This window comes from Podarcis pityusensis, assembly GCF_964106645.2.
Source record: "Podarcis pityusensis genome assembly, chromosome: 3".
Taxonomy (NCBI): Eukaryota; Metazoa; Chordata; class Lepidosauria; order Squamata; family Lacertidae; genus Podarcis; species Podarcis pityusensis.
This window is the reverse complement of record NC_138026.1, coordinates 88,848,223-88,875,182: the sequence shown is the minus strand read 5'-3', so window position 1 is coordinate 88,875,182 and position 26,960 is coordinate 88,848,223. Positions and strand designations below refer to the sequence as shown.

Sequence of the window (26,960 nt, the reverse complement as noted above, 5' to 3'; positions counted from 1 at the left end):
TTTTAATGACTTCAAAGGATATCTTTTAATGACTTCAACCAAAGAGAGAGAAGAACTCCAGTTAGCTCTCACTATACAAAAAAGGTGTCCGCAGTGCCATGAAAGCGTAATTTACAAGTGTTTGAACTTGCAGGTTGGGGGTAGTGAACACATTCAATCATCACAAAAAGGAGCAATGACAGGCATGGAATGGTATCAAGATGGGGTGGGGAAAAGGAAGGGCGAGAGAAAGTAAAAACGGTAATATTTAAGACAAGATATATAAAACCTTCATTCGTTTCATTCTAGATTGATTTTTTTTTTACTTTACAAAATGGTACTACTCCATTAAAACTGAAAAGCATGGCCATTATTTTCATATGTTCTTTCGTAGCAGCAAGCTTTTTCCAACCAGCTTTCATATAATTATTTTTGACATCTTTTTTTTAGTGCAAATATTGTAGGCCTGTATATAGCAAGGAAAGGTGCGAGAAGATGACCGTTCAGCCAAGCTTCTCTGCCATGGGAAGATCTATGCAAAAGATCAGAGAAAAGGGATTCCAATTCGGTAATTTTAAATTCCACTCCACGAATTAAGCAAAGGAGGGAAAAAACTTACTTTTCTGTGTGGAAGAGAAATATAATGGCACACCCAAAAATTTACTGATCTCCATGAATTTGCACAAATAAGATCACTGAGAACCGTTTCCTCTACCAGTGTTATCATCAGTATAGATACAAACATCTAACAGGAGTGCATTTAGGATCAGAGTCATGTAAACAGAGAGAGGTCCAGGCCCTTTTATCTTCAGGAATCTTAAAGCATTCTTCCATTTTACGCTATTAAACTACCTTGTGAATAAAGATACACTCTTCTCTTACCAATGTTACTTTGTGGACTACACAGTAGAATCTATATATACACAGACACAACACTTTATCCGCTCACTGAGCAAATACAAACCTGTTGTCTATTTTCTACACATAATTTCATATTCCCCTCCCCCCCCAACAACAAATAGCCACAAACAAGAAAGTGGACCAACCTTTTAATTGTACGAAATGGGAAAGGGAGGAGAGTCGTTTCATAGGACAGAAAAAAAGTTTCGATTCATCTCTTGTACCTAGAAATAGTTCGTCTGGCCTCACCTATTACTATTTGCAGAGGATTGATTATGCTTCTTTAGAAAGAAGTTTTCTTTATACAAAACAATTTTTTTAAAAAAGGATTCCCACCCTGCTCAGTTTAGTGGTTCCCATTTCTCTCGTCCCGCTTGCAGAGAGGCACAAATGCATTTGCTTTCTTCTATTCTTCTGGCTTTTGATTTTGCAAAGGTCCCAGAACACATGCGGTTTGATCTTCTTGCAGCTTTCCCTTCTGTTGACGTGATTTTCTTCCCAATTGAGTAAGCAGAGTACATAAGCAGCGATGTGCATTAAAAAGCAGGCAACTGGAGTTGTTACTTACGATAAGTTATGTGATCATATATACGATCACCTCAACAGGATTTGTACTTAATGAGAAAAGTCCAAATCTGTTAGTTCACAAATTAGTGAGCTAACATGCCCTAGGAATAATCTAAGGGCTTCATTTCTGCAATCGTTGTGGCAGTAGCTCTCCAAGTTTCAGATAGAGGCTTGGCCAGAGTCCCACTGAACTATAGCCTTTGCCCTTAAAAAACAAATGCAACAAAAATTTGCCTGTGTTTTGATACACACCACTTGATACCTATGGCTTACTTAAGAAAGAATTCGTGCAAATGAAAGCTACAGCAAGCTAGGAAAGTAAGATGCTTGGGCACCACCATTTTTGAGAATTACAAAAATCCTGCATGTAATTTTAGAAGACACAGCACAAAGCAGGGCAGAGTCAACTCAACAGAAAATGACACAACTGAATTGGGGGAAATCCATAAACCTAAGATTGTAAGTCCAAGTCATCTACTTTATAAAAGAAAAAAACAAAACAGCATTTTTAAAAGTCAGCAAGGGAAGGGGGATAAAGTTGTTTTTAAAATACAGATTTGAGGCAGAGAAAAAGATGTAAACATTTTTTATATAAATATAAATAACAAAACAAACATGGGATCATTTGTGCCCTCTCTTAAAATATTTGACCCACTCTAATGACTGAAAATACTTCTGGGAGTGTGTGTGTGTGTGTGTGTGTTGAAAAAAATGTTGCAGAATTTCATTTTGGCATTAAAAAACAGGAACACACGTTTGAGGGATGTTAAATTAAATGGTGGGCAGATTTGCTGGAGCAGACACAAAAAGTGTTTGCCTGCCAATAAATAAATGTGAAAGCAATGAGTACTTTTAGGATTAAGGCCAAGCAGAATATAAAAGCAGCACATTGCTAGGTTCAAATGATCTTAATAAATCGATTATTTTTTTTTAAAAAGGTAGTGGAGGAAATCTATTGACACCAACATGATGGCGCCAGGTCCTGTTCTATCACAAGTACATCGCTGACTTAAGAGCACAATCCCTTAAAAGACTGTGGTCATCCTATATCTACATCACCCAGGCTAAGACAAAACACTTTGAAATGGAACAGAGCTCCAAAGCCATAATTCTTGCTGGACTGCACTCTAAACTGAATGGAAAGGAAAAGTTCAAACATTAGAAGCTGGAATGGATAAGAAGCAGGAATTTTAAAGAGAGTTACGTGTTGGGACACAAATATATTTTCCTTTTGAACAAAGGTGCTAGGTTTTCCCAAAAGTATGGCAAATTAACGAGTAAAGACATCCGTAATAATCAAGATGCATGCAAAAACAGGTAGGGAAATGTTTCCTAGATCAGAGCGCTATCTGTTCCAGGCTTCACCTACAAAACATCTCTAGTCTCTTTTCCACAGTAAAGCCATCACTGGGACATGGGGCTTCATAATGTCTACAGCTGGGATGTCATCCATTATGCCAAGACATAGTTGAGATGCCATCCATCTGAATGTACTTCTGTAGTGCTCCTGACTAAATTAATCCCACCAGGGTGTCATCTGCGGGCTGACATGCCAAGACTAAAACCCAGATCTGTCTCTCTATCATCCTGTAGGACCAAGAAGAAGTGGAAGCATTAATCTAGAAGAAGTGTCCAAGAGGCCCAAAAGCCACTGCTCATGCCTTGCAAGGATTAAACTGGAGTTTCATCTGGGCAGCTTTAGGAAATAAGTGCAATAGAACCCCTTCAGATGTACAAATTTACAAGAGAAGATGAAAAGCAGAATCTGGAGCTAAAAATGGATTCACACAGCAAAACATGCCTGAACTGACTGTAAGACTCAGATGCACAGGAATATCTGCCACAAAATTACCCTAGTAAGTTCCTTTGTGGAGGAGAATGGTAGCAAGTCATGTTTCTGGCCAGCAGAAAGGGTGAAGGTGAGCCACAGCTCACCAGGGAACCTTATTCAAGTGATAAATATATATATATAAACCCATAGGTATAAGACAAGCAACACTTAGGCTGGGTACACACCATACATTCAAAGCACCATACTTCTCCCCAAAGAAGTCAGGCAATGGTATTTTGTGCCTCAAAGAGCTACAATTTCCAATGCCCTTAACAAAATACAGTTCCCAGGAGTCTTTGGAGGAGGGGGAGGAGTCATGTGCTCTAAATGTATATGGCATGTGCATGGCCACACACTAAAGTTGCCAGAGGACAGATCTGAGGTCAACAACAGGAAGCAGTTCAGAGACCTCTTTTCTAATTGCTTCCAGCTATAAACCCAGATCTTTCCCAAGGCAAACTTTGGAAAATGGAACTCTTCCACAGACCTTGCCTACCACCTTTCATACTTGCCACAAAACCAACAAGTTCTAAGTCCTGCCTCTCCTGTTTTTTTACAACTGAGAAAGCAAGCTGGAGCAAAAAGCCCTGCCAACCCTTGTATTTTCTTTAGTCCTCTCCAGGTTTTCTGTTAACAGGCTTTGTGCCCTTTGCCCAGAGTTATCTATCAAACTGCTGCGGCAGCAGCACCACTGAAACCAACTAGCAAATGGCAGCCTCACATATAAGCCTGCATATGTGCCCAAGGCACCTCATGTGCACTTGGATAGTACTGGGAATTTCAGAGAATGCTCTTTCTTTTCTGCTAATAGTTACAAGCCTGGCAGAGAAGATGCCTCTGTCACATTCAAACCTTTTCTTTTCCAAGGATTTCTAAGACTGACACGAAGCCTGGGTCAATCTGACCCAGCACAGTTAAATGGGCTAGCAACATGTGATTTTTTAAAAAAATGTTCTTTGCCTGCTGAGACAAGCAGTATTTCAGAGAACACATCAGTGATTTTAGTGAAAGGTATATTGTGCTATTATTTTTTTTTAATGCTACAGTCAGATGATGCCGTTTTCTGCTCTCCCTGTTATGCTTAGAATATTTTCTTTTACATGATGCTTAGAACCAGGAACGCTAGTCCTCAGAGTAGGCTCACTGTCGTTAATGGGCATGGCTAGCCCAGGTTCATTCATTTCCAAGAGGTCTACTCTGAATAGCATTTGCCCTGAATACAAGCCTGAGTCTCTTCCAGTGGCACTGTCTAAAAAGGGAAATGTCAGAAGAAAAATGCCTGGATTTTAATATCTTGAACAAAATGCCTTTCCAGTAGAGTTTTGCTTTTAAATATGAAGAGTTACTACCAGGACTCTCATTTACTCTGAGTTTAAGCGACTGTGCGATTGAAGTGCAGCTTAATATTAAAGGCCGGATCCATGAAATGGATACGCGGTTTGTGCTGTCATCCAAAACCCAAAACTGTGGCTTTCCTTTCTGCAAAGAGAAGCTTGAAAATATGTAGGTAATGCCTGGTGAACTTTTAAGAGGACAGAAGGGCTCTAAGCGCAACTGCCGGTGGACAGAGGTAGGGTTTTTTTAGCGCTTTGCATAGCTCTTTTCTCCTCCCCATGGCCAGCACAGGCAATATAAATAATGCGAATTTCAAAATTATAAATACGTGCATGCTTGATTCAGGTTACAGAATTTGGCTTCTTCTCATTGTAGCTGTTATTAAGTATGGCTTTGATTTATTCTCACTAGCCAGAAGATAGCCTAGGACAGTGGTTCTCAAACTTTTTGAGGGGATGGACTTGAAAATTGCTGGTGGTCTCACCAGACTACTTAACAAACTTCTTTTGTTCTACAAAGCAAAGCAATGCATACCTTGCATTTTAAAAAAGCATAGTCTTGATTTCCTAATTGGATGGATGTGCCTGTTTTTCTGAGCACCGTTCTGTGAAGTCATGTATCCTTGTTGGTCAGTGTTTTTGGTGGGCAACATGAATGCAGCTTGTGGGCTGCCAGCAGCCTGTGAAGCACGGTTTGAGAACCTCTGGCCTTTCACAATGACATGCAAGCAGCTGGCCTAACACTATGGCTGATATCCAGATGCATTAAAAAAACAACAGCCAGTCGATGGGAGTTGAGTCATTGACTTCATTGGAAACACTCAAAAGACTTAAGCAAATTCCCCAGCTGTTAAGGCAGAGTCTCAAGGAAGGCAGCGATGCTCACCAATGGAGTTAACATGGCTTGAAGAGATTCCCCCAGGTGAGAAAGCTGGTCTCCAAAGAGCACAGTGAAATCATGTATCCATCTGCCATCTTGCCTAATAAATCCTGAGGTCAAATGAAAACAAAAATGATAGTGGAAACCTTCAAACATAAATATGCTCATGACAGGAACCCTAGTTAGCTTGGGCTAAACGGGATGTTCTCTATACAAAAGAAAGCCTTAACCTAACAAGGGGAGAACCCAGCAAACTTCTCTCCAATTCAGCTCTGCAAACCCAAGCAGCTGCGCCGTTTTAAGTGCAATAGGATTTTGTCTAGGCACCACAGAAGATGCGAGAAAAAGCAAAGCCCGCTGCCCATTTCAGTAGTGAGCACAGGTTTTCAAACAGCCATATCCACCTGAATGTGCAGCGACAAGAGTGCGGCAGAGGACCATACCCAGGCACGAAAACAATTTTTCTGCTAATGTCTCCAAGGACCAGAAAGGGAGCCAAGGAACTACAAGGCCTGAAGTCATCAAATTGCAACACACACAAACTTTGGCTAGGAACTGATGAGCGAAGTGCAACAGACACACACAGAGAGAAAGGAATTATCCAAGGGAGCACCCAGCTTGCTTCCTGCACTTTTGCCCTCAGTAAATCCCTTTCCTGGACCAGCCACAAGAGAAAAATAGCAGCACTGCTACACTGCAACGGTTCACAGAGCTGGGAGCCGGTGGCTTTTGTTTGAAAGCAGCCCAGCATCCGAGTCAGGCATGCCAGTGGGGAGGAGACATCACACTCAAGGTGGCTGGCAGCCAAGGGGAAAGGCAACGTAGGGTCCGGCCACCGTATTTGACAAAACGCCAACTACAGAACAACCCATGCCAGAGACAAAGGCTTAGTGGAAACTCACTCTGGCATCTCCCCTGTTCCCTTGGCACCAATCCTGGTCCACTGATGTGGAGGCATGTTGTAGTCATAGCTTTTGCAACGCACCAAGAAATAACGTGTTTATCTGTATACTCCAGTCTCTTTGGGGAAGACTCTTTTTTTGTCAACAGAATATCCAACACTTGTTTCTTTCCATGCTACCCCACTTCCCCCAAAACAAAGGTGCTAGGAGTGTTGTTGTGGTTTTTTTAAAGAACCATTTGGACCTGTTATTTTTTTCCTCTCTCGGCTCTGCACCATCTATTCCAAAAAGCTCACCCCCTCACCCAACAACAGCAAGAATCCCGCGTAGGCAGATCCTAACATCAGCAGTGGTTTAATGACAATTGCCACAAGCCTTTTTTGTTGTTGTTGTTAGAGTTTTCGAAATGTCATGGTATCCAACAGAAAGTAAAAAGGTGAAGGCCCAAATGAGATCAAACTAACTGGAATGTACTACTTATCACAGAAGAGAACCTGGTTTCGCCAGTCCATTCATCAGCAATGGCAGGGGAACGGGCTAGCGATTTACTGAAGCTCACATCCGTTCGCACTAAACTTTGGATGGGGAGTTTGGCTCTCCCACCCACTTCTACACACGCACACACCATGTAGTCTAAGCACTTGGGTCCCAGTAATGCGACTTCTGCTTCCCACCCCACTCCTATATGGATTTACATTTGTTCTGGTTCTTTCTGTCCCAGGAAGTTTCTGTTTTCCTCTTCTTGCTTCTGCCGCCCTTGTGCTTGGTGGGAAAAAAGAAAAAAGTCATTGTGCTGGTCTTTTGATCTCAAAGGCGGGGTTTCCCCCTCCAGAGTAACTGAGTGGGGTGGGGGACAAAAGGGAAAAGGGGTTACAGTGCCAGCAGAGTGGGGGAGTTCAAGGAATCCGAGGACTGGTCGCCGCTGCTGCTGCTCCTCCGGTGAGCTTTGGAGCAAGACTCCGAGGGGGAGAGAGGAGACTCCTGGTCCAGCACGCTGGGGTAGGTGAAGACCAAGCTGGATGCTCCGGGGGTGATGGCGGGTGTCGAGGTCACCACAATGGGAGTGTTGAGCGGCTCTTCCCCGTAAAAGCCCCCGACGATGCTGATAGGTTTAATGACTGATCTCTGCCCTTTCTCGAGGTCAGAGGAGGAAGAGGGGATCTCTTCTTCGACGGGCTCCTGCTTCACCACTACAGCATTGCTCACTCCAGTCCGGACGGTCTGGAGGCTGTGAGATGGCGGGGTTCGGCGTTCCTCAGGGCTGATCTTGCACATGGGGCTGTGAGCCATCAGCATGAACCTCAGCTTCTCCTTCTCTTTCTCGAGTTCGGCGATCTCCTTCTGCAACACAGACTTCTCTTCCTCCAGCTCCTCAGTTTCCTACAGATCCAGGAGGAAAAAGATGATCAGCGGCAGCAACAACAGTGGCTTGGAGAGAGCCCAAACTAAAATATACAACAAGGTGAGCACAGGTAGATAGATGGGGCTTAATATAAATATTTGTAAGTTACTGGTTTGAGGAATGCTGACTAGCCATTGAAGGACAGAATATACATTTGGAAACAAAAATAAGTTTGGGCAACTCAGAATGTGGCACAAAAAACCTCTGCTGACTAATGCTTTCTTTCTCCCTTTCTTTTTAAGAAACAGGTGTTTTCAATATTCAGGTATCTTATCCCTCACATTTTTGGGGGGAGGGGGAGTCACTGCAGCAAAGTGGTATGTTCAGTCAAAATATAGAAGGCTCAGTATCCCTAAATATTGCACCTTAGTAATTCATTGCTGTGGATCTCTACCAGGAACAGTGAGTGAATGTCTTCCACACTGATGCACACACTGCTTGGATAGGTACCATATCAGTTAGAGAACAAGGTAGGAGCTAGCTGCCTCTCACACTTCCCTCAACATGTGGATGGAGGTACATCCTGAATCCACTGCAAACTGGAGCCACTGCAGCATTTCTGATCCCAGCAGCTCTGCATGTGAAGAATGCTGAAGACAGCTCTCGTCTCCTAGCTGTCTAAAAGCTGACAGGGCCAGAACAGAGGACAACAGAGAACAGTAGAAGCATTTGATGCTCTGAGGAACATGGTACCACTTCAATGCTTGCTGTGTCATCATGTGTAAACCCAGCAGGAAAGAACTGGGAGACCTGCCACATAGATCAAGGATCGCCAACCTTTTTGGGTCCATTTGCAAACTGGAGAAATGGTTGTGGGCACCACACACAAACATCTACACCCCACAAGCTATTTTAATGGCTACAATAGAATACTTCTTTCAAGCCTAAATTCACCGGGGAGAGAAGGGGAGAAAGACCCTGGAGGCACACCTCTGAGAGCACATGTGCGCCACAAGTGTTATGTTGGTGATCCCTGCACTACATCAACTTGTGTCAGGCCACTCCAAATTCCTCTAGAAGATAAGCTTGCTGAAGAAGAGGGTCAGTATATTATGCAAACTTTATTAAACATATCAATTCTGGATGGCCAAAAGTGAGCATTCTCAAAAAAGGAGGAGACTTCTAAGGAGGGAATACGTACTGCCTGAAGTTTCTCAGTCAGCTCTCGGCGTCTGTTGCGGCATTTAGCAGCTGCTAGTTTGTTCCTCTCTCTCCTGATCCTTCTCTTCTCTTCTTCCTCAGGCGACAACTGTGGTCAAACAAGCAAAGAGGAAAAAAAAAACACCATCAGATCACAGGTGGCAAAAGAAGAAAACTCATTTCCAAATGATCAACCACAATGAGAAAGGAGCCGCGTCTGGTGTACTCCACAGCATGTTCATTAACTCTCTGGGCATAGTCATATATCACATGTTTTAGTTATGAGATATGGGGTGGGGAACATGTGCCCCCCTCTCCACCCCAAAATATGAGGTTAGATTCCACAACTTCCATTAGCCCCACTCAGCTGGTCAGGGGGAATCCAACAACATCTGTACATCACCAAGTTCACCATTGATGTTTCTGCAACATCATCTGAAGGTTGTTAGGTTTACAATCCCTGTACAGTGGTACCTCGGGTTACATACATTTCAGGTTACAAACTCCGCTAACCCAGAAATAGTACCTCAGGTTAAGAACTTTGCTTCAGGATGAGAACAGAAATCGTGCTCCGGCGGCATGGCAGCCGCAGAAGGCCCCATTAGCTAAAGTGGTGCTTCAGGTTAAGAACAGTTTCAGGTTAAGAACAGACCTCCGGAACAAATTAAGTACTTAACCCGAGGTACCACTGTATTACAAAGAAAATTCTCTAGAAAGAACCACTTGTGTCATAGCACCAGCCTTGGGCAGGGAGAGCCAAGGCTCAGACATGGGAGATGGATCAGCTAGTCTGGGCTGCGCTCGCCATGCCACAGCCACCACGGTTCCAGACACTGACTCAGGAAGCTGGCAGCCCTGAGCCTCTGAACCCCAAGGCAGGAGGAGCACTTGTCACAAAAGCAAACCCCTTAACAACTTCAAGGGAAAGTCAACCACAGAGGAAGAGCGAGCAAGGTGGTGGTGATTGAGGAGGAGCAAAGGGTGAAGAAACTTAAGAGGAAGATTGGGCAAGACGACAGTGAATCTGCAATCAAGGCCAAACACACGGCCGATTCTCTCCCAAAGTTGTTTCACAACGAGGGTGGTTTGTGAGGTAAAAGCATAGGAAGATGTTGCAAGCTTCTGTTTCTTGAAACAAACTATATGCCTCTTCCCTCTTGAAAAACAGTTGTTAACTTGAAGGTCAGGCGCCAAGGTCCTCAAGGGCAGGACAAATTGGAGAGGCCCGTATCAAATCAAAAAATAGGCTGCTTTGTTTGGTATCAAGAAGCACTTTTCACTCGCATCGCTTGGGATTTTCCATCATTAACACATTACGCTTTCCAAATCAGCCCAGCCCTAGAGAGAAGATGAAAGTCACAAAGGAATCAAAGATGGCCTCCGAGTGCATATACGGCTGTGAGGCAGCAGCTCAAGTGGAGGCCAAAGCAATTACAATTCATAATGCTTTACTGTTCCTTTGATATGGCTTATGTATTTATTTAAACTGTTGCTCGAGTGTAACAAAAGCTCCAAGTGGTTTACAAGAAACATTAAAATTATCAACGAAAAAAGTTAAAAACAAGTAATGAAAAGCATTTATATAAAGCATTAGAATTAGCGGTAAACTAAGGGAGATTAAAACACATAAACATCTATGTGTCTGGATAGGCTGGCCTAAACAAAAAGTGTTTTAAGCAGGTGCCAAGAAGAATACAGTGAAGGTGCCTGCTTGATTTCAATAGGCAGGGAGTTCTAAAGCTTAGGTACCACCACACAAAAAGAATGATTTCTTACAAGTGTGGAATGAGGACTGTGTGGCACCAGTACCAGTTTTGCAGATCAAAGCAGTCAAGTGGGCACATGGAGTAAGGTGAACCCACAAGATTTCTTTTTATTTTTACTCTAATGGGTGCTTAATGCGTTTCAGTAGGTTGCACCAAGTTATTAAGTTGTAAGCCATCTTAATTTCTTCTGGTTTAAAGGCAGTACAACAGAATACAATTAAGGTAGGGAACATTTATTGTTCTCTCGGATAGCTGGTGTGCTTAGAGTATTGAATTAGAACCTAAGAGATGGGGAATTCAAATCGCCACTCGGCCTTGAAGCTCAGTGGGTGACATTGGGGCGGCAATCACAATCTTTCGGCCTAGCCTACCTCACAAGTTTGTTGTGAGGATAAAACGTGGGGGAGGAAAACTATGAACACCACCTTGAGCTCCTTGGGAGGGAAGGTGGGGTATAGATGCAATGAATAGGTAAGTAAACTTTAAAATAAAACTATCATAACACCACTACAGCTTCCCACCTATAGGGAAGAGACAAAACTCCCAACTACAAAGCTGCTCTTATGGCAAAGCATATCCATTCTATAGAAGTGAACATAGAATTAGAAGCAAAAAATCTTGACCAGTGCAATAAAAGACTCAACTAGCATCTTTGCTACAGAGCTAGGAAGCCTCCTATCCAAAGCTGCAATGTTAGCTGACCAATGTTTTTTCCCTGTCCCTGTACCGTTTTGCCCACAAAGGATCTGACAAGGGGCGAGGGGGACACTCCGCAATAGATAGCACCCTAAAGCCTGGTTAACCACCCTTGAGTTGCAAACACTGGTGTTTGGGGGCAATGAACTGAGTTCAACTGGTCTGTGGGGGGGGGGGGTTTGGAGGGTGCACTGCTAAAGATCAACACCTGGAAGGTTAAAGCAAATATATAGGATCAGGGTGATCTTTCTTTGGCTATGTATGACCAATGATCTCAATTCAGATTGTATGCATCAAACACACAGTTTGGCAAAGGACACTTCAAGTAGGACTACTCCAGAATAAAATGTTTTGATGATTGGGGATAAATGCAAACAAAACTGAGATCCATTAACTGACCTAACCTGTTGCATTTTATCAATATGATGGTAGCCCTGGAGACTCTGTAAGCTCGGACACCAGAGGCACCAAGCCAAAGAAGACTCTACTCCATGAAAACATATGCTGTAGACTTGTGAGGGTTGTACCCAATGCTGCCATTCCCCTTGCACAACAGCCTTCCTCTTGTGCAACAGAACTTCCCCTTCTCTCCAGGCCCCCGGGCACCTTCAAAAATCTGTTCCAGAGATTTGAGGGACCCTCCAGAGCAGCTTGGGGGCAGGGGGATACAGCCCTTAGTTTTTAAGATTCCACAAGACTCTTTTGTTGCTTTTGCTGCAAAAGGCCAACAGTGCTACTCCCCTGGAAAGGGCCGCAACACTGATGGAGTAATCCCCCAAAATCAGGCAAAGCAGCCACAAATCCCACTCAGGCGCCTACAAAACCCAGAGCAGGCTACCAAACTCCAATAACAAGGTCTCATTTGCTTACATCTGACATCACTGAAGTGAAGCAAACCTCCTGGGCTCACGCAAATACCTTTTTCATGCAAATGCAGCCAAACAAACAGGGAGTCAAAAAGAGCTTAGCTGACAAGATCCTTGTCTGAGATTACTACAAAGGCACTCATGATGTTGTTGGTGGAGGATTTAGCATTCAACTGGTAGCAGCAGCTAATCTCACCTAACCCTGAAGCTGTTTTCCACAGAAAAAAGACTCTTATTATCATCTCTTGATAGGCATGTGCTTTAAAGAAGAAACTGATCTCAAAACAAGGGTTCTGGATGAAACTGGAGAGAGCAGAAAGGGGCATAAGTGGAGAGAAGCAGCCTTGTCTCCTCTTCTTTGATTCATTTAAAAACAAGCATTGTTTTAAATATGTATTATGGAATTTGCTTTGCCCCAAGATCTGGTGACAGGCAGCAGCTCAGATAGCTTTAAAGTGGGGATTAGACAAATTCAAGGAGAATAAGTCTATCAGTGTACACTAGTCATGATGGCTATGTGCTATCTCCAGAATCACTCTGAACACCATGATACACTGCAAGAGAGAGGCCCATTGCCCTAATATCCTGTTTATGGGCTCCCCAGAGACACATGGTTGGCCAGTGTGGGAATGAGGATGTCAGACTAGGTAGGTATTTGGTCCAACAACAACTTCTTAAGCTCTTAGAATGGAATAAGTTTATGGCTGAACAAACTAGGGTGTAACCTCATGCTGGGTTACCATGTCCCCAGTTCTTCAGTTCTGTCATATACCCCCAGGACCAGCAAAATAGAAAGGTGTTTAAAAACTAGCTCTGCTCCAGTAACCTTCCCTATTAAAGTATGCCAAACACAAGAACTTGGCTTTAGGTTTCCAAATATACGTTCTGGTCAGGAAACGTTATTATTAACACAACAATACTACCCATCTTCCCAACGACATTTTGTGCTCTGATAAACTGTGTGTACAGGTCAGGTCAGGAATCAAAAGTGAAGTATCAAGTACAAAACACAGAAAACAATGGAGACTATCCAATAATAACTATCAGAATCTACTCATTCCAGAAGGACAGACACTGGGGGAAATGCCACCAAAGCCTTTATACAAATGGAAGCCGAAGGAAAAGACAAAGTCACCCCAATGATTTAACTTGGAAGTCCCGACCGGTGGCAAGTTTTTACAGGTCCTCAATACTTCCCAGCCTTGTTCCAATAGCCCTTCATTGGAAATGACAGGGGATAAAGCAAGCATGTGCTCTAATGGTAACGACGGTTTTTTGGAACTCCCTAAATAGAAGTATCTGCCCGATGCAGCACTCTCCAAGTTAGCCTCATGTATCCCATGGACACAAAGAGAAAGATGGGGTCAGCGAAAACCCTTGGAACATGAAGTTATTTGCCTTGGAAGCTCTGCACTCAGCTCTGAGAACTTCCAAGCACATGCAGCTAGCATATTGCACAAAGTCATTTCAACCAGTGTACCTACCTGCTCATCTCTCCTCCTCCTGCCCACCGTGGTCCCAATGGTTTTAATGACACCCGGTCTCTGAAGAGCTGTGTGTCCGGTAACCGAGGACAGATTTGGCAGGCCATGGCTGTAGGGATGCGAGCGAGAGTAGGCACTTGGCATGGAGGTGATGACAGTGGGCTGCACCATCCACTGCAAGTCTTGGCTGGTCGTGATGGCGTTCAGGGTAGGAATAAAAGCGTTGCTCGATCCTGGCATATCTACCCGGAATTTCTAGAAGACGGGGAGAGAAAATCGGTAGAACCAGAATTAGTGGAACGTTAAGCAAGGTGGCAGGCGTGGCACGCCAGCACAGAAGCAGGAGATGTTCTTTTGCCAAGCAAGACTTTGAGAACATCTAGCTCAGCAGCACTGACTGTTCTTGGGACACCTGGTGGGAGTCTCCTCCAGATGTTGTGGGATTCCAATTCCCACGAGCCCCAGTGAACTGCAATGCAACAACATCTGGAGGGCAAGGTGCCTATTCTGACGGGCAGTAGCTTGCTCTGCAGGTGCTCAAGCCAAGGTCTCTCTCAGTTCTGCTATGCAAGTTATTTTTACCCGAAGACGCTGGAAGATTAAACCCAGCAGCTTAATATATGCTGCATGTGCTCTGCCTGTGGGTTGCCCTAAAACTCTAGAGAAGGAGTGGAGAACCTATAGCCCTCCAGATGTTGCTGTATCCCAACCTCCATCAGCTCCACTCAGCATGACCACTGTCTAAGTTGAGAGAAGTTGCAAGTGCAAAAACATTTGGAGGGTCACGGGTTCCCCACCCTTGTCCCAAACTCCTTACATTTACTTACATTCCAAAACTCCTTACATTTACTCACATTCCACCCCAACTGAACAGTCCAGAGTTGTGGCAAAACAACGCTATTTCACTCTACATAGAAAGCTGCTATATTTCAAAAGTCAGAGCATTGGTCCATCTAGTTCATGGGTTGGCAAACTAAGGCCTGCGGGCCGGATCAGGCCCAATTGCCCTCTAAATCTGGCCAGGGGACGGTCCGGGAATCGCCGCATGGGTTGCCATGTGTTCTTTTCCTCTCCTTCCCACGACAGCGGCGCCTCCTCCCTCTCTCCTCCTGGCTTCTCCTCGCCCTGCCTAGAGGAGGAAAGGGGCTAGGCTTTGTTGGTGCCAGCCCCTCTCCAGAGCCCTTTCACATGCCACTCATCGTCCCTCATTCATTCCCCCCCAAAACAAAAATATAGTCCAGCCCCCACAAGGTCTGGGGGACAGTGGACTGGCCCCCTGCTGAAAAAGTTTGAGGACCCCTGATCTAGTTCCATATTGTCCACTCTGATTCCCCAGGGTTTCAGGCAGAGGACACCCCCAGATCTACCCTGGAGATGCAAAGGATTGAATCTAGAACCCTCTGCATGCAGGGCCAACAAGCTAGGTCATCACTTGCAGGGCAATTTGCACAGCACAGAAGACTAGACACAGAAAGTTATCCACACTTTTGACCCCAAGTTGAAAAATTGAAAGGTTATTCCAAGAGCTGAGATACAAAACATGCGTTTGTTTGGTTCCTTCATTCCACTAGGGATTATGAGTTTTAAAAATTACATCAACCACCTGACAATTTGTAGGAAATACATTTCAACCTGAAAATGAGATGGCACTGAGCATCAGGCAGTCAAAGTGTCTTGGGACATAGCATACATATCCATTTTGAGTCATTTACCAAACTAATCCACTAACAGTGTAATCATGTACATGTGTACTTGGAAGCGTCACACAGAGTTCAGTGGGACTTATACCCAGATTAAGCGTTTCTTTTCTCACCAGTGTAGCCCTTTCCAACATTTCTAACGTCACTTGGAGCTTTTCTTTCAGGTCCAGCAACTCATAAATTGAATAAATAATACTAATTTGTTTCTGGCTTTTAACATGGAGGAATATTCAAAAATCTTAATCCCCACCCTACACAGTTGCGTTCCACCGCAGCCTACCACCACATTCAATAAAATGTGAAGAAAGTAAAGGAGGGGGAAATAATCAGGAAATAAACCCACACAAGTTGGGCAAGACAAATGGGCAAGATTCTTGTTTGGGCATCTTCCATTCACTCCCTCACAAATTCTCAGCAGGCAGCCTGGCTACAGCCCAATCAATTTTCTTCCATTCCCAGGATGCAATGCAGCAAGACAAAATGAGGAGTTGGCTCAGGGTGCTGCAGAACTACACCAGCCTCGGAAGAGACAGTGGACTGAGATAAGGACTATCCCGCCCTGACCCATCACAACAAACCTATGGCCACAGCTGCTTGGAAGGCAAAGAGACAGCCAACCATGAAATAGTCCCTTTTTTGCATGCGAAGTGTAGATACACAAATTCCCTCATATGCCTAGCAAAGTCAGCAGTAACAGCATATACTGCAATCAGCCTACCACTTTAAATACCTTTCACAAAGAACTTAAGAGACACACACCGCTTTCAGTATGACATTACTTTGCTGTTTATCAGATTTTTATCTGATTGCTGCTACCTATTATTTATTTGTTGTGGTCTGAATGGTTAATTGTTGGGGTTTTTTTCTCTTCTATGTTGCAAGCTGCCTTATGAACCTGCTGGTGAGGCGTGGCAAATAAATAAATCTCTTTTAAAATACAAAGGTGGAGACTGTTTTCTGGTGCTTGTTTCACCAACATGACCATGGGTTTTGAGCTGAGAAACAGCTGTGCCTTCTGCTGGTACAACACACCCATTCTGGGATCACATGGAAGGAGTGTTTCTTTTTAAAATAATAAAAAAAGAGTAGAATATAAAGATGCCTCCAGCTGCAGCAGATTTACGTGCCTATATTTTAATAATACCTTATAAAATGTGTTTTGGGATTCAGATCAGAAAAATTCCCTGCAGCTCTTTGCTCTGTCTAGACAAAACAAAACAGAAGCTTTTAAAAAGGCACTAGGTAATGATCTCCTGCAAAATAAAATATATAAAAAAGAAGCCTTGTACACCTTGTTTCCAGACTGAGGTAAATCCATCTGGATAGTTTACTGGCACCAAAACTCTGGAGGAATGGAAGCAACAAAACAAAACAATGGGCAGGCCCTGGAGGGGAAAATCTAAGAGAAGGAATGTTTTTGTCTAACAAGGGAGCCATTCAAGAAACATAAAAAATGCTGGATTAGTTTTACACGCCTATCATGTCCCCACCACTTGGGATTTTAGATCCATTAACTAAGAACCATTTGAAGTCCTTGAAAATCATCCACACTCAAGGAGAGCCACCACCACCACAAAAACTAATTATGAAGACTTGCCTTGCAGGATCAGACCCAAGGTCCATCAGGACCACAACTCTCACCTGCCCATTAAAGGCAGCAAGATATCCCTGGGAAAATAGTTCACAAGCAAGGCACAAGAGGGAACAATCCTCATGCTGTTTTGTTCCCCACCACATCCAGCAAAAGCACATAGCCATTGAACATGGAAGTTGTGTTTCTGATTATTGCAACTAATATATATTCAAAGACTGACCCTCTTTGAGAAAATGATGGCGAGCACACTGAAGTAAAATGAATGTTTTTTGGACTCAAATTTCTGCACTTCCAACAGTATATGCATGCTATGTTGAAGACAACAACAATAGAAATTATTGATATGTGGAACATATGTAGTTGATGGGAAGCCCAGTGAACTCAAATTTATTGGCCACAGCAAGGCAGTGTCCGTGAGAAAACTAGCACTTTGTTCTCAGCTTTTGTGTCAGACTCATCCTTCCTGAAAATAAATTGGGAGGGAAACCTGTTAATGAAATTTTACAAATTGCTTGTTATCTTCCAGCTGAACCTCTTTAACAGGTAAATGCCGACAGACTGTTCAGTGCCATACTATGATGTCTTTGCCAAAGAGACTTATCCTGCCAGATTTTGGGGAGGATGCAAGTTTCTCACCATTGTGACTGAGGTGAAGAATCGTAGAGTTGGAAGGGACCCAAGGGCCATCTAGTCCAACCCCCTGCAATGCAGGAATCTCGGCTAAAGCATCCATGACAGATGGCCATTCATCCTCTGCTTAAAAACCCTCAAGGAAGGAGAGTCCACCACCTCCTGAGGGACACCATTCCACTCTCACACAGTTCTTCCTGCCAGAAAGTTTTTCCATGTGTTTAGTTGGCATCTCCTTCCAAGCTATGTAGCTACCCCTCGCATGCATGCTTTAAGATGAATAACGGGTTAAACGACCCACACTGGAGCAATGTTCCCTCTCTGGCAATATCCTTCCTATTATCTAAGTGACTAATTAGAGGAGGAGTCCATATTTGACAGGTCATAATAAATTACAATGACCTCCAAGTCACCTAGATCAGGAGCCAGAAACAAACCTCTCCCAAACAACTAGAAGTTGGAAGTAGCGGAGGCTGGTTTACTACGGGAAATGGGGCATTGCCCCACCAACCTCAATCTGCCCTCAAACCAAACCCTACCTGTCTGATTTCTTACTTACAACCACTCCAGGGCGTGGGCCCTGGCTGCCAGCTTTCTGGGCCTCCTCCTCAGTCTCATTGTCGTCTTTGTAGAACCCAACAGGGTGGAGAAGGATGACAATACTAAAATGGAGTTGGCTCTGTCAGTTATGGGCTCTGACTCCACTCACCGTCGGCCTCCCCGCTTTCTAACCCACCAGTCCCAATGGGTACCATGCGCCACTGGATTGAAGGCCAGCTCAACAGAAAGGCAGTGGTACAACTGGCAGTGATTGCTTACAGGTCTACTATGCATATACCAGCCGCTTACAACCATAGCTCTACTAGTAAGAGTAGACTTCCCCAACCATGTCTGCCTTATGGAAGGGAATGGCAGACTTAGGCTTGTTGGACCAGCTTTGTTTCTTACTAGAACGCCAAGATCTATTAACCGGAGCGAAGCACAAAAAGATGTTTCATTATTATTGAAGAAGAGGGTGCCTCTGAGCACATTCTGAGCCTAGGTATGTGTTTTCAATACCAGAACAGTTGAGTTACAAAATCACGTCTTGTCTTCATTTCAACAGCCTATTTAGTGAGAGATAGCATATTTGTTGCTGCTACAGGTTAAACAATTAAGTGTCACAACCCCATGCGGATCTTCTGCAAATCACTCAAGAGATCTAGAAGTAGATCCTGAGCTACCTTCTACCCACTCCTCCATGGAGGGACCTTTTTCAAGCCTGCTTATTGTACGACAGTCTGCTTCATCTACATTTACCTTTAAAGTAAATGACATTTTACCTACAAGGCTGTAGGAGGAAGAGAACTTACACCTGTGCATTTATCTGTTTTACGGCACATAAATCCTTCACATACAATCACAGTGATTAAAAAAAATGTATGCAATCTTTATGACAGTATTCTTGTATGTTCCTGTTTTCTCCTGTACCTCTGTAGGGAAAATGCCATATGTAAAGCTGCCTCGATGCATGGATAACACGTTAAAGTAACACCTTATGCATTAAACTTGATCAAACCTCGAGCAGCCAATCTCTAAAATATTTTTCACTCAGAGGAATACAAACAATCTAAAGTGGTCTGATCCAAGACTGCAAAAATGAAGGTCACCAAGGAGCCATAGCACCCAAGGCAAATAATGTCTACAAGAATGCAATGTGTGGAAATAAGGGCTATCTCCGTGGAGTGATAAACTCTTATGGTTCCTCGTTTCACAAATTTTGTTATTAATTGCCGCAGCATTTTCGGCACACAGAATGCTTCATCGTGCTCTTATTTACCATCACGACAACACTGTGAGGTTAGTTATCTGAAGGCCAGCCTATTAACCACAGGATGAATCAGAGCCTTCAAAATCAAATCACTCTCCTCATTGCATCACAACCACCTCTCTTTTAGAAAGCTTTATTTACTAAAAAGATCATTCTGTCACCAACAGAAATAGAACGAACCCACATAATAGATCTCATGTTACCCAGCGTTTTCCAAATCGAAACAGAAATAACTAATTTGTAGTGAAATATTATAATGGTATCAAATCTACAGCCTGTGGCCCTCCACATGGTTCTTGGGCTCCAATTCCCACCAGCCCCAGGCGACATGGCCAATTGTAAGGAATGATGGGAGTTTTAGTCAATCAACATCTGAAGAGCAACAGGTTCTTCGCTTTTGCTCTACAAGGAACTGTCAGAGTGGCTAGGAAAAGTTGGAATCAGAGGGTTGGAAGGGACCGAGGATCAGCCCCCCGCAATGCTGGAATATGCAGCTGTCTCATACGGGAATCGAACCTGCAGCCTTGGCACCATCAGCACCACATTCTAACCAACTGAGCTACCCCCAGCAACAAAACGTAACATAGCCCAACCCCTTCCGATTCCCCTTGCCTTAATCTTGCAAGACAAGATAAGTAATCTCATCAATCCCAGTATAACATCCCACCCCTCACCCTGATTAATTCACATGTTTATTTTGTAATGGAAGAAGAGGATAGTTCCCATCAGGGGAAAAGTGAGGTATAAATAAATACTTCTTATTATTCATTATTATTGGGTTGGAAAATGACATTTCCGCTTGCTCTTAATTGCAGGGAAGGTGTAGAAATCTTCCAGATGCTGAACAGTGTATCAATGGCAGAAACCATGCAGAAATCTATTCTGACATTATTATTTGTCTTTCTTTCTTTCTTTCTTTCTTTCTTTCTTGAGTGTTATGGAGAGTTCAATCTGGAACAGGGCAAATCAAGGGAAGCAGGAATGTCTTGGGAGCAGATGCCAAGCAACCTTCCTTCACTAAGGAGTTCTCTCAAACAATAGCAGACATGGAGGGTGTAACTTCCAGGCAAGCTTGAATTCAAAGACCCCTCATATGTTGTTGATGATGATGATGATGATTAAATTTAAAGCTAAAATTAAGCAGCACGTAAGGTTGTTGGCCCTGCAGCTGAAGGAAAGTAGGCAGTGTGTGTGGTTGTGAGGACGGACACATAAAGGGAACTGAAGAGCAACAGCTCTTTCCTGCACCACCTATAGCCACAGCTAACAGAATATGGGTGGGGAAACACAATGGAGCACATGAATAAAAACCAAAAGAAGCTGATGAATGGCCTGATCAAATATTTTAGGCTTGACAACCATGAAAGGATACCGGGACAAAGAGTGAAATGTGTTCTAAGTGCGCATACAAACCATAAGCACACAGCCAGTTGAACTGATCAAGCAATTGACCGGTGGTCATCTTCATCTTAGAAGCGAGGCAAGAGATGCAGTGAATTCTGAAGAGCATAATTTACAACAACATGCAGCTTTACAGAGAGAGCTAAACACTGAAGGAGAGCTTGGAATATTGAGCTTGGGAAGTGGCGGACTGAGAATATGAACACACATTCATCGGCAGTCTCGTTAAAGTGATCATTTGGGCCACAAAGTACAGACAAGCCTTAAAAAGAAAACTCACTCTATCCATTTTCCCAAACAAGATTCCCCACATTTACTGTAAGTGAGCAAATGATTTCTTTCCATTGTGTATCATCTCTGGAAACCTGTCTACGTGGAACAGCCTACAGAGGGCACCCAAGAGGCGTCTTTGGCTTCGACCTGGACACCGAGAGAGTCATTTCTCGTAAGTAAATAAATAAATAAATAAATAAGGTCTTTGATGTGTGCGGAATGTCACCGACTGGCACCACTTGCAAAGTTTTATATAGGACAGTTTACAGCACACATAACCAAAAACAAAGAAGGTCCACAACTAGCTGATGTGAAAAAAACCTTACGCCTCACTTTGCCAGTAGGTTTCACACACATTACAGAAGTGGTAAGAAAGGCATTCTGGGGGGAAGAGAGGCAAGGCCAGCCAATGTAAACATGTTACGAAATATCGTATGTTTGTGTAACTGATGAGATTGTGCAACGCCTCTCAGAGAAGCTGTAGGTTTAGCCTAGGATGGCACATAAGACATCTTTGAAAAGACCTAAGAAAATACCGATCGAGAGAAAATAGGGAGGGGCACCCACAGGGAAATAGAGAGAGTGCAACGACCCTTGATTTTACAGATTTCAGTTTCAACAGGAAATATTTCTCATTCTTCAAGTTCCAGCATCATTTCAGGCTAGACGCTGTACCAAAAGAGCTATCCCAAAAATGTAGCCAAATTGCATGGACCCTGTAAGAACTTGCATTCTGAAGGTCAAAAACCATTCCACAATAAATACCAGCGAGGTCCATTCAGGCAGCAAAGGAATGTCTGAATACCAAAGGAAAGCAACAATATCACTCCCTAGCTTGCTTGAAGATGGAGCCAACACGAAAATGCATTCCATCTCCTTCCCGAACAGACACTATTAAAAACATCGAATGGAAATGGCTACATTAGAAGGCTACTGTGAATGTATTAGGAGATGGTTCCAGCACTTCGACAGCAGCATAGCACTGAATTGATTGTAGTTTGGCACAGCTCATGAAATGGCATTTAATTTGAGACAAGGAAAAGGAAATTCAAGCTAGAACAAAAGCTGGAGAGAGAAAAGAAGGGTGGGGCTGTTGTTGTTGTTGTTGTTGTTTTACTTCCAAACAGTAAATGATTATGATAAAGTAGAATTACCTGACAGTTTCCACTGGTTTTACATGGCAGCTGTAAACTAATGGCAGTCACAATTTCTGGACAACACAGCACGATCTACATGGCATAAAATTTTATTATTCACTGCAAACACAATACTTTTAATTGTGGTGTGCTCAAAACTAACCAATAGTTAAGTTGTGCTCAGTCAAGGACAATCTTCTAACCCATGTATAGAGGTTTCACCATTTAGAGTATGTTTCTAATATGGTAGTTTCGAATCCAATGGAAGTGTAGCTATTTCAGCAAACTGGCAAACTTACCACGGTCATGAAGGCCACTTTTATAGTTGAGACTGTAGAAAACATACAGCTGTACTTACAATGAAACAACTAATTGGCCTTTGCTAATACAGCAGTATTATACAACCTGATTTCCAGAAATCTATGCAGCTATGTTATCACAGTTGCAATCCAGAAATCCACCCAATTTGTGTGTAAAGTATTATTTGAATGAAAACTCTACTGGACTCAAGTTATCCATCAAGCTACTGCATCCTTGTCTTTAACTTGTTTCTTGGAAGGTCTACTGATTTCTGTGGAGACTACACTAGCGTAGTAAGAACTGTTGTTTATGTATTTTCTACTCTAGAATCTTGATGCCTCTTCATAATCCTGAAATGATTTGTTTGTTTGTTTTAACATGCTGACATATTTAAGCCTGAAGATTATTGGGAGGATGGAGAGAGAGAGAGAAAGAAGGAAGAGGACCTCGAAAAACAGAAGGAAAAAAGTATTTCAGCAGCCTTGACAGCTTAGGACACTGGCAGAGCCCAGGAAAAACATATTTGCTTCCAGAGATATTGCTTTTTTACAAGTTGCTACTATTAAAAGAGAGAAAGAAATCACAATGAGAATAAAGTGGAATTGTATGCTTTTAGTCAATGTGGAAAAACATGCTTAGTGTTTCATTTACTCATCTAGAAAACTGAATACTTATTTGTGAAAGGGAGAGAAGGGTCAAATCTTTCTGAAGGAACTGAGGAGCCATGGAGGAGTGGGGGATAATACAATGTTCCCTTTGGTATGGACCTACAGAACCTTTCTCAAAGATCCTGGTTGCTGCCCCACACATTTTTCAATGTCTTCTGGGAAATCAGCTTAAACAATTAAAAACTGCCCCTCATTTTGCAAACAGAACGAGTAAATAAAAGCACATTTAGACAAATATATCTAATTCATATAGCCTATCCCAACTTCAGCACTTGGAAAGAAACCAATTTTCCACATCTTTCTAGACCCTTTCCCAGGAAAGGGATCTAAAATGAAAAATACACAGATTTGTTTTCTTGTTTTCTTCAGAGGGTCTTTCAAAATCACTGTAGCTTAATTCACAAACCCACTTGACTGAATCAAAGTGGATTTAAATCCGGCTTGGTGGCTAGACCTGTTTCTTTGCATTTCTCAAGCAGCCCAATCTTCGGAAGATGTCTCTTAATTTAATGCCCTTGATCTGCCACCAAGCCTGCAAAATATGATTAAAACTCCATTTCAGGGTGTGGGGTCCAAACAGCTGGCTTGCCAATACATTTGTCTCTCACGAATGTATATAAATATGTAAATCCGGGTCTGTGACCAAGGATCATTGGAGAGATTCCTTTCATGTTCCATTTGCCATCTCTACACATCTGTATGTGTTGCGAATAAGGAGATAAGGAACTGGAGGAAGTGAAAGAGCAACAGGTTAAAAGCAAATCTACCCAGAAAGTTATCAGATGTGCCACTCTTTCTCTCACTTTACATAATCCCAGCACCCTGCTTGTATAACCAAAGCCAAAGAAAGAGCTATTACTAAGGCGTATCCCTTCTCTACTGGGGTTCTCACTTCTGAAACACCCTCAAAAATCCATTACAAACTATTTAGTTCATTCAGCTGTCATGGGCAAGGCACTCCATGTTTTCAGGTGATATTCAAGAAGTGATCAGGACCCCCCTATAGCCAAAAGCTTTTCTATTTTCCCAAGCCTACTGGATCTGAATCACATCAACCAATGGGTAGGCTACAGATAAATATCCCCAAAAAGGCTTCCTGGAATCCAAACCCACCACCTTTGAAAAGGTCGTTACAAATTGTGCGGCTACATTTCCTTGAGGTCTTGGGGCAGAAGTAAAACCAAACAAAGTCAATTTGAACTAGGGCGAAACTGCACTTCACAAGCTGATCACTTCTTCAAGCTTTCCAGCAATGTAAAAAGGAAGGTTGTTTTGAGGATTGCAGCATAACTTTTTTTATTTTTGGGTTGGTGGGTGTCTGACTTATTTCCCCAGCATGCCCAGACAATGTGATTTTCTTCCACGCCTGCCACAACCGATGTTGAGACCCACACGTCCCTTTTTAGACTGTTTACGCTCCACCAGGAGTTTCAGTCCACATTAACAACGCACAGCGAAGCCCAAGTCAGCCCCATTGACTTCAATGGCGTGTCCCTCCCAGGTAAAGAGGTCTAGGATTGCAGCCTGCATACGTCGGGCCCACACTTCCGGCAACTACTCACGGTTCCCCCTTTGTGCGCGTGTATCCCCCCCCCCCCAATTTCCTACTGAGACAAACATTGTGGCCACCCCACCCCGCTGCTCTCCTGCCAGTGCGCACGTAGAGCACTGCTGGCGAAGAGGCGCGCGTCTGGGGCACTCCGACTCCTCACACCCTTGCCCTGCGCCCCCCTTCACCTCTCTTCCCGACGTGCTCGGAAACACACCCCGGGCAGATACCTCTGCACGTTACCCCGAACTGCCACTAGGCAAAAGGCCATCTCCCCTTTGGGCCAAGGAGAGGCACACCCAGAGGGTAGAGAGAAGACCCTCACCGGGATCTTAAGAGCGGCCGTGGGTTCCGTCCTCCCACTCCCATCCCCGTTTCCCCCGCACGTATGGACCGGTCCCCAATTCAGTCCCGCAATGGTTGCGAGCGCGCCGGGGTCTTTCTTCCTTCCAAGCGCACAGTTCCAGCAAAGGCATCCCCGGCTTGCAGAAGCAGCTCCGATCTCTTCCCCCGAGAGAAACCCCCGCGCTTACTTGTAGCCCCGATCGCCCCCTCGGCGGCTCCGCGTCGCAGCCCAGGCTGCCTGCCTCTCGGCTCCGGCGCCCTGGCGAGCTCGAAACTTCCAGCTCCGGCGCGGCTTTGCGCTCGCCCGCCCAAACTCTCGCAACAGCAGCAGCGCCGCCGCCAAGCAGCCGCTTCCGCCTCCTTTTAAGGTGTCTCGGCGGCTGTTGGACTGGAGGCCAAAGGCGACGCGCCGCCGCCTCTCCTTCGCCCTGATCTGCGACTGAGGGAGAGGTCGGAGCGCGCTCGCAGGAGGTGGACTGGGGTGTGGTTAGTGAACTTTGCTGTTTGGTTAAGGAGCCAGGAGCCGGGGAGGTGGCGGCGGCGGAGGCGCTCGCTCGCTCGTCGGAAAGGGGGAAAAGGACACGGGGGGAGAACAACCAGTATCAGGGACCTGGATTGCGCGAAATCACCTACGATCTCAGTATACGCAGAGCGAAAGGAAACCTGCTGAGATCACCTGAACTCCTCTTCCAGGTAAAATGCCCTTAGAGGCATTTCGAGATTTAAGAGGGAAAAGCATAGAGAGGGACCACTCCCCCCTCGCCCCTACCTGTTGAGCTGTGATGCTGTTGTAAGTTTCCGGGTGGCCTGGAGAACCGCTGCTGCCCCGGGAGGAGGTATCAAAGTTCCCTGGGAAATCCTGGTACATTGTCCGAGGTGAGAAATAAACTTTGAAATCTTAAAAAAAAACCAAAAAAAACAAAAAAAACCGTGCACGCTGTTTGTTTGTTTTGTTCCTCAGTCCCTCCCTGTCTTGTTCGCTTCCGATCTTTTTATTTACTGCCTTAGGATTTTCCAAATGCACTCAAGTGGATCTGGCAGGGTGTTTCTCCCCCCTCCCTTTTCTCTATTTTAAGCAATGAAAAATAAGTCCTTTCCTGGTTTTTTGTTTCTTGCGACAGCAACTCTGTAGGAATTAAAAAATAAATCCAAAAAAACCTCCGCATACAGTGCAGAAGGGGAAAAAATGCACGCGCTCTAGAGGCAAATCATTGCCTCTCACGCTAGAATCAAAACAATATACTTATTAAAAAAATAGTTTTCCAAATGCGACTTTTATTTCTACAGAAGAGAAAGCTTGATGTATCTCGTTTGCCTTCCTTCCAACTTCCTGTGGAGATCTCCCTACTGCTTTCAAAGCCGCGGTCGCCCTGTAGTTTTTAAATCAGGAGCATCTAAACCTCCTGTATAATTAAGCCCTACAGAAAAGTGCCAGCTTCCTGCTCCAACTGGACTGGATGGATGACTCAGCCCGGGATCGGAGGCTCCTGATCGTTAGTTGTTGCTGCTTAAAAATACTCCCTCGAATTATTGATCCCTTAACCCTTGATGCTGCCCTTCTCGGCCATAAAAGCGATCTTTCTTTTTCCCCCTCCTTTCCCCCTCCCTCTCCTCTCTCTCTCTCTCTTTTTCTAGTATCCTTGTTCTCGGAGCTCCTTTACTCTCCCTGAATGAGTCAGTGCAATGGCATTAGTTCAAATCCACAGTCTTATTATTCCATCTCCCTGCCTCTGAAGAGCTGTACCATGTGGATTCGCAAACGTCAAACTCGCAGGCTTCTGGCCCCGCCCCGCGGAGCCTCCCACTT

At 44.0% G+C, this 26,960-nt stretch overlaps 1 protein-coding gene across 1 annotated transcript; it reads right to left on the bottom strand.

Annotated features, from left to right (window-relative positions):
• Window positions 1-26,960, bottom strand: FOSL2 (FOS like 2, AP-1 transcription factor subunit). The gene is made up of 4 exons (XM_081000291.1): window positions 25,923-26,960; window positions 13,748-14,002; window positions 8,937-9,044; window positions 1-7,773 (listed from the first exon to the last, which is right to left on the bottom strand). The coding sequence occupies exons 1-4, from the start codon at window positions 26,019-26,021 to the stop codon at window positions 7,264-7,266; spliced, it is 972 nt and encodes a 323-aa protein (XP_080856417.1). The 5' UTR covers window positions 26,022-26,960; the 3' UTR covers window positions 1-7,263.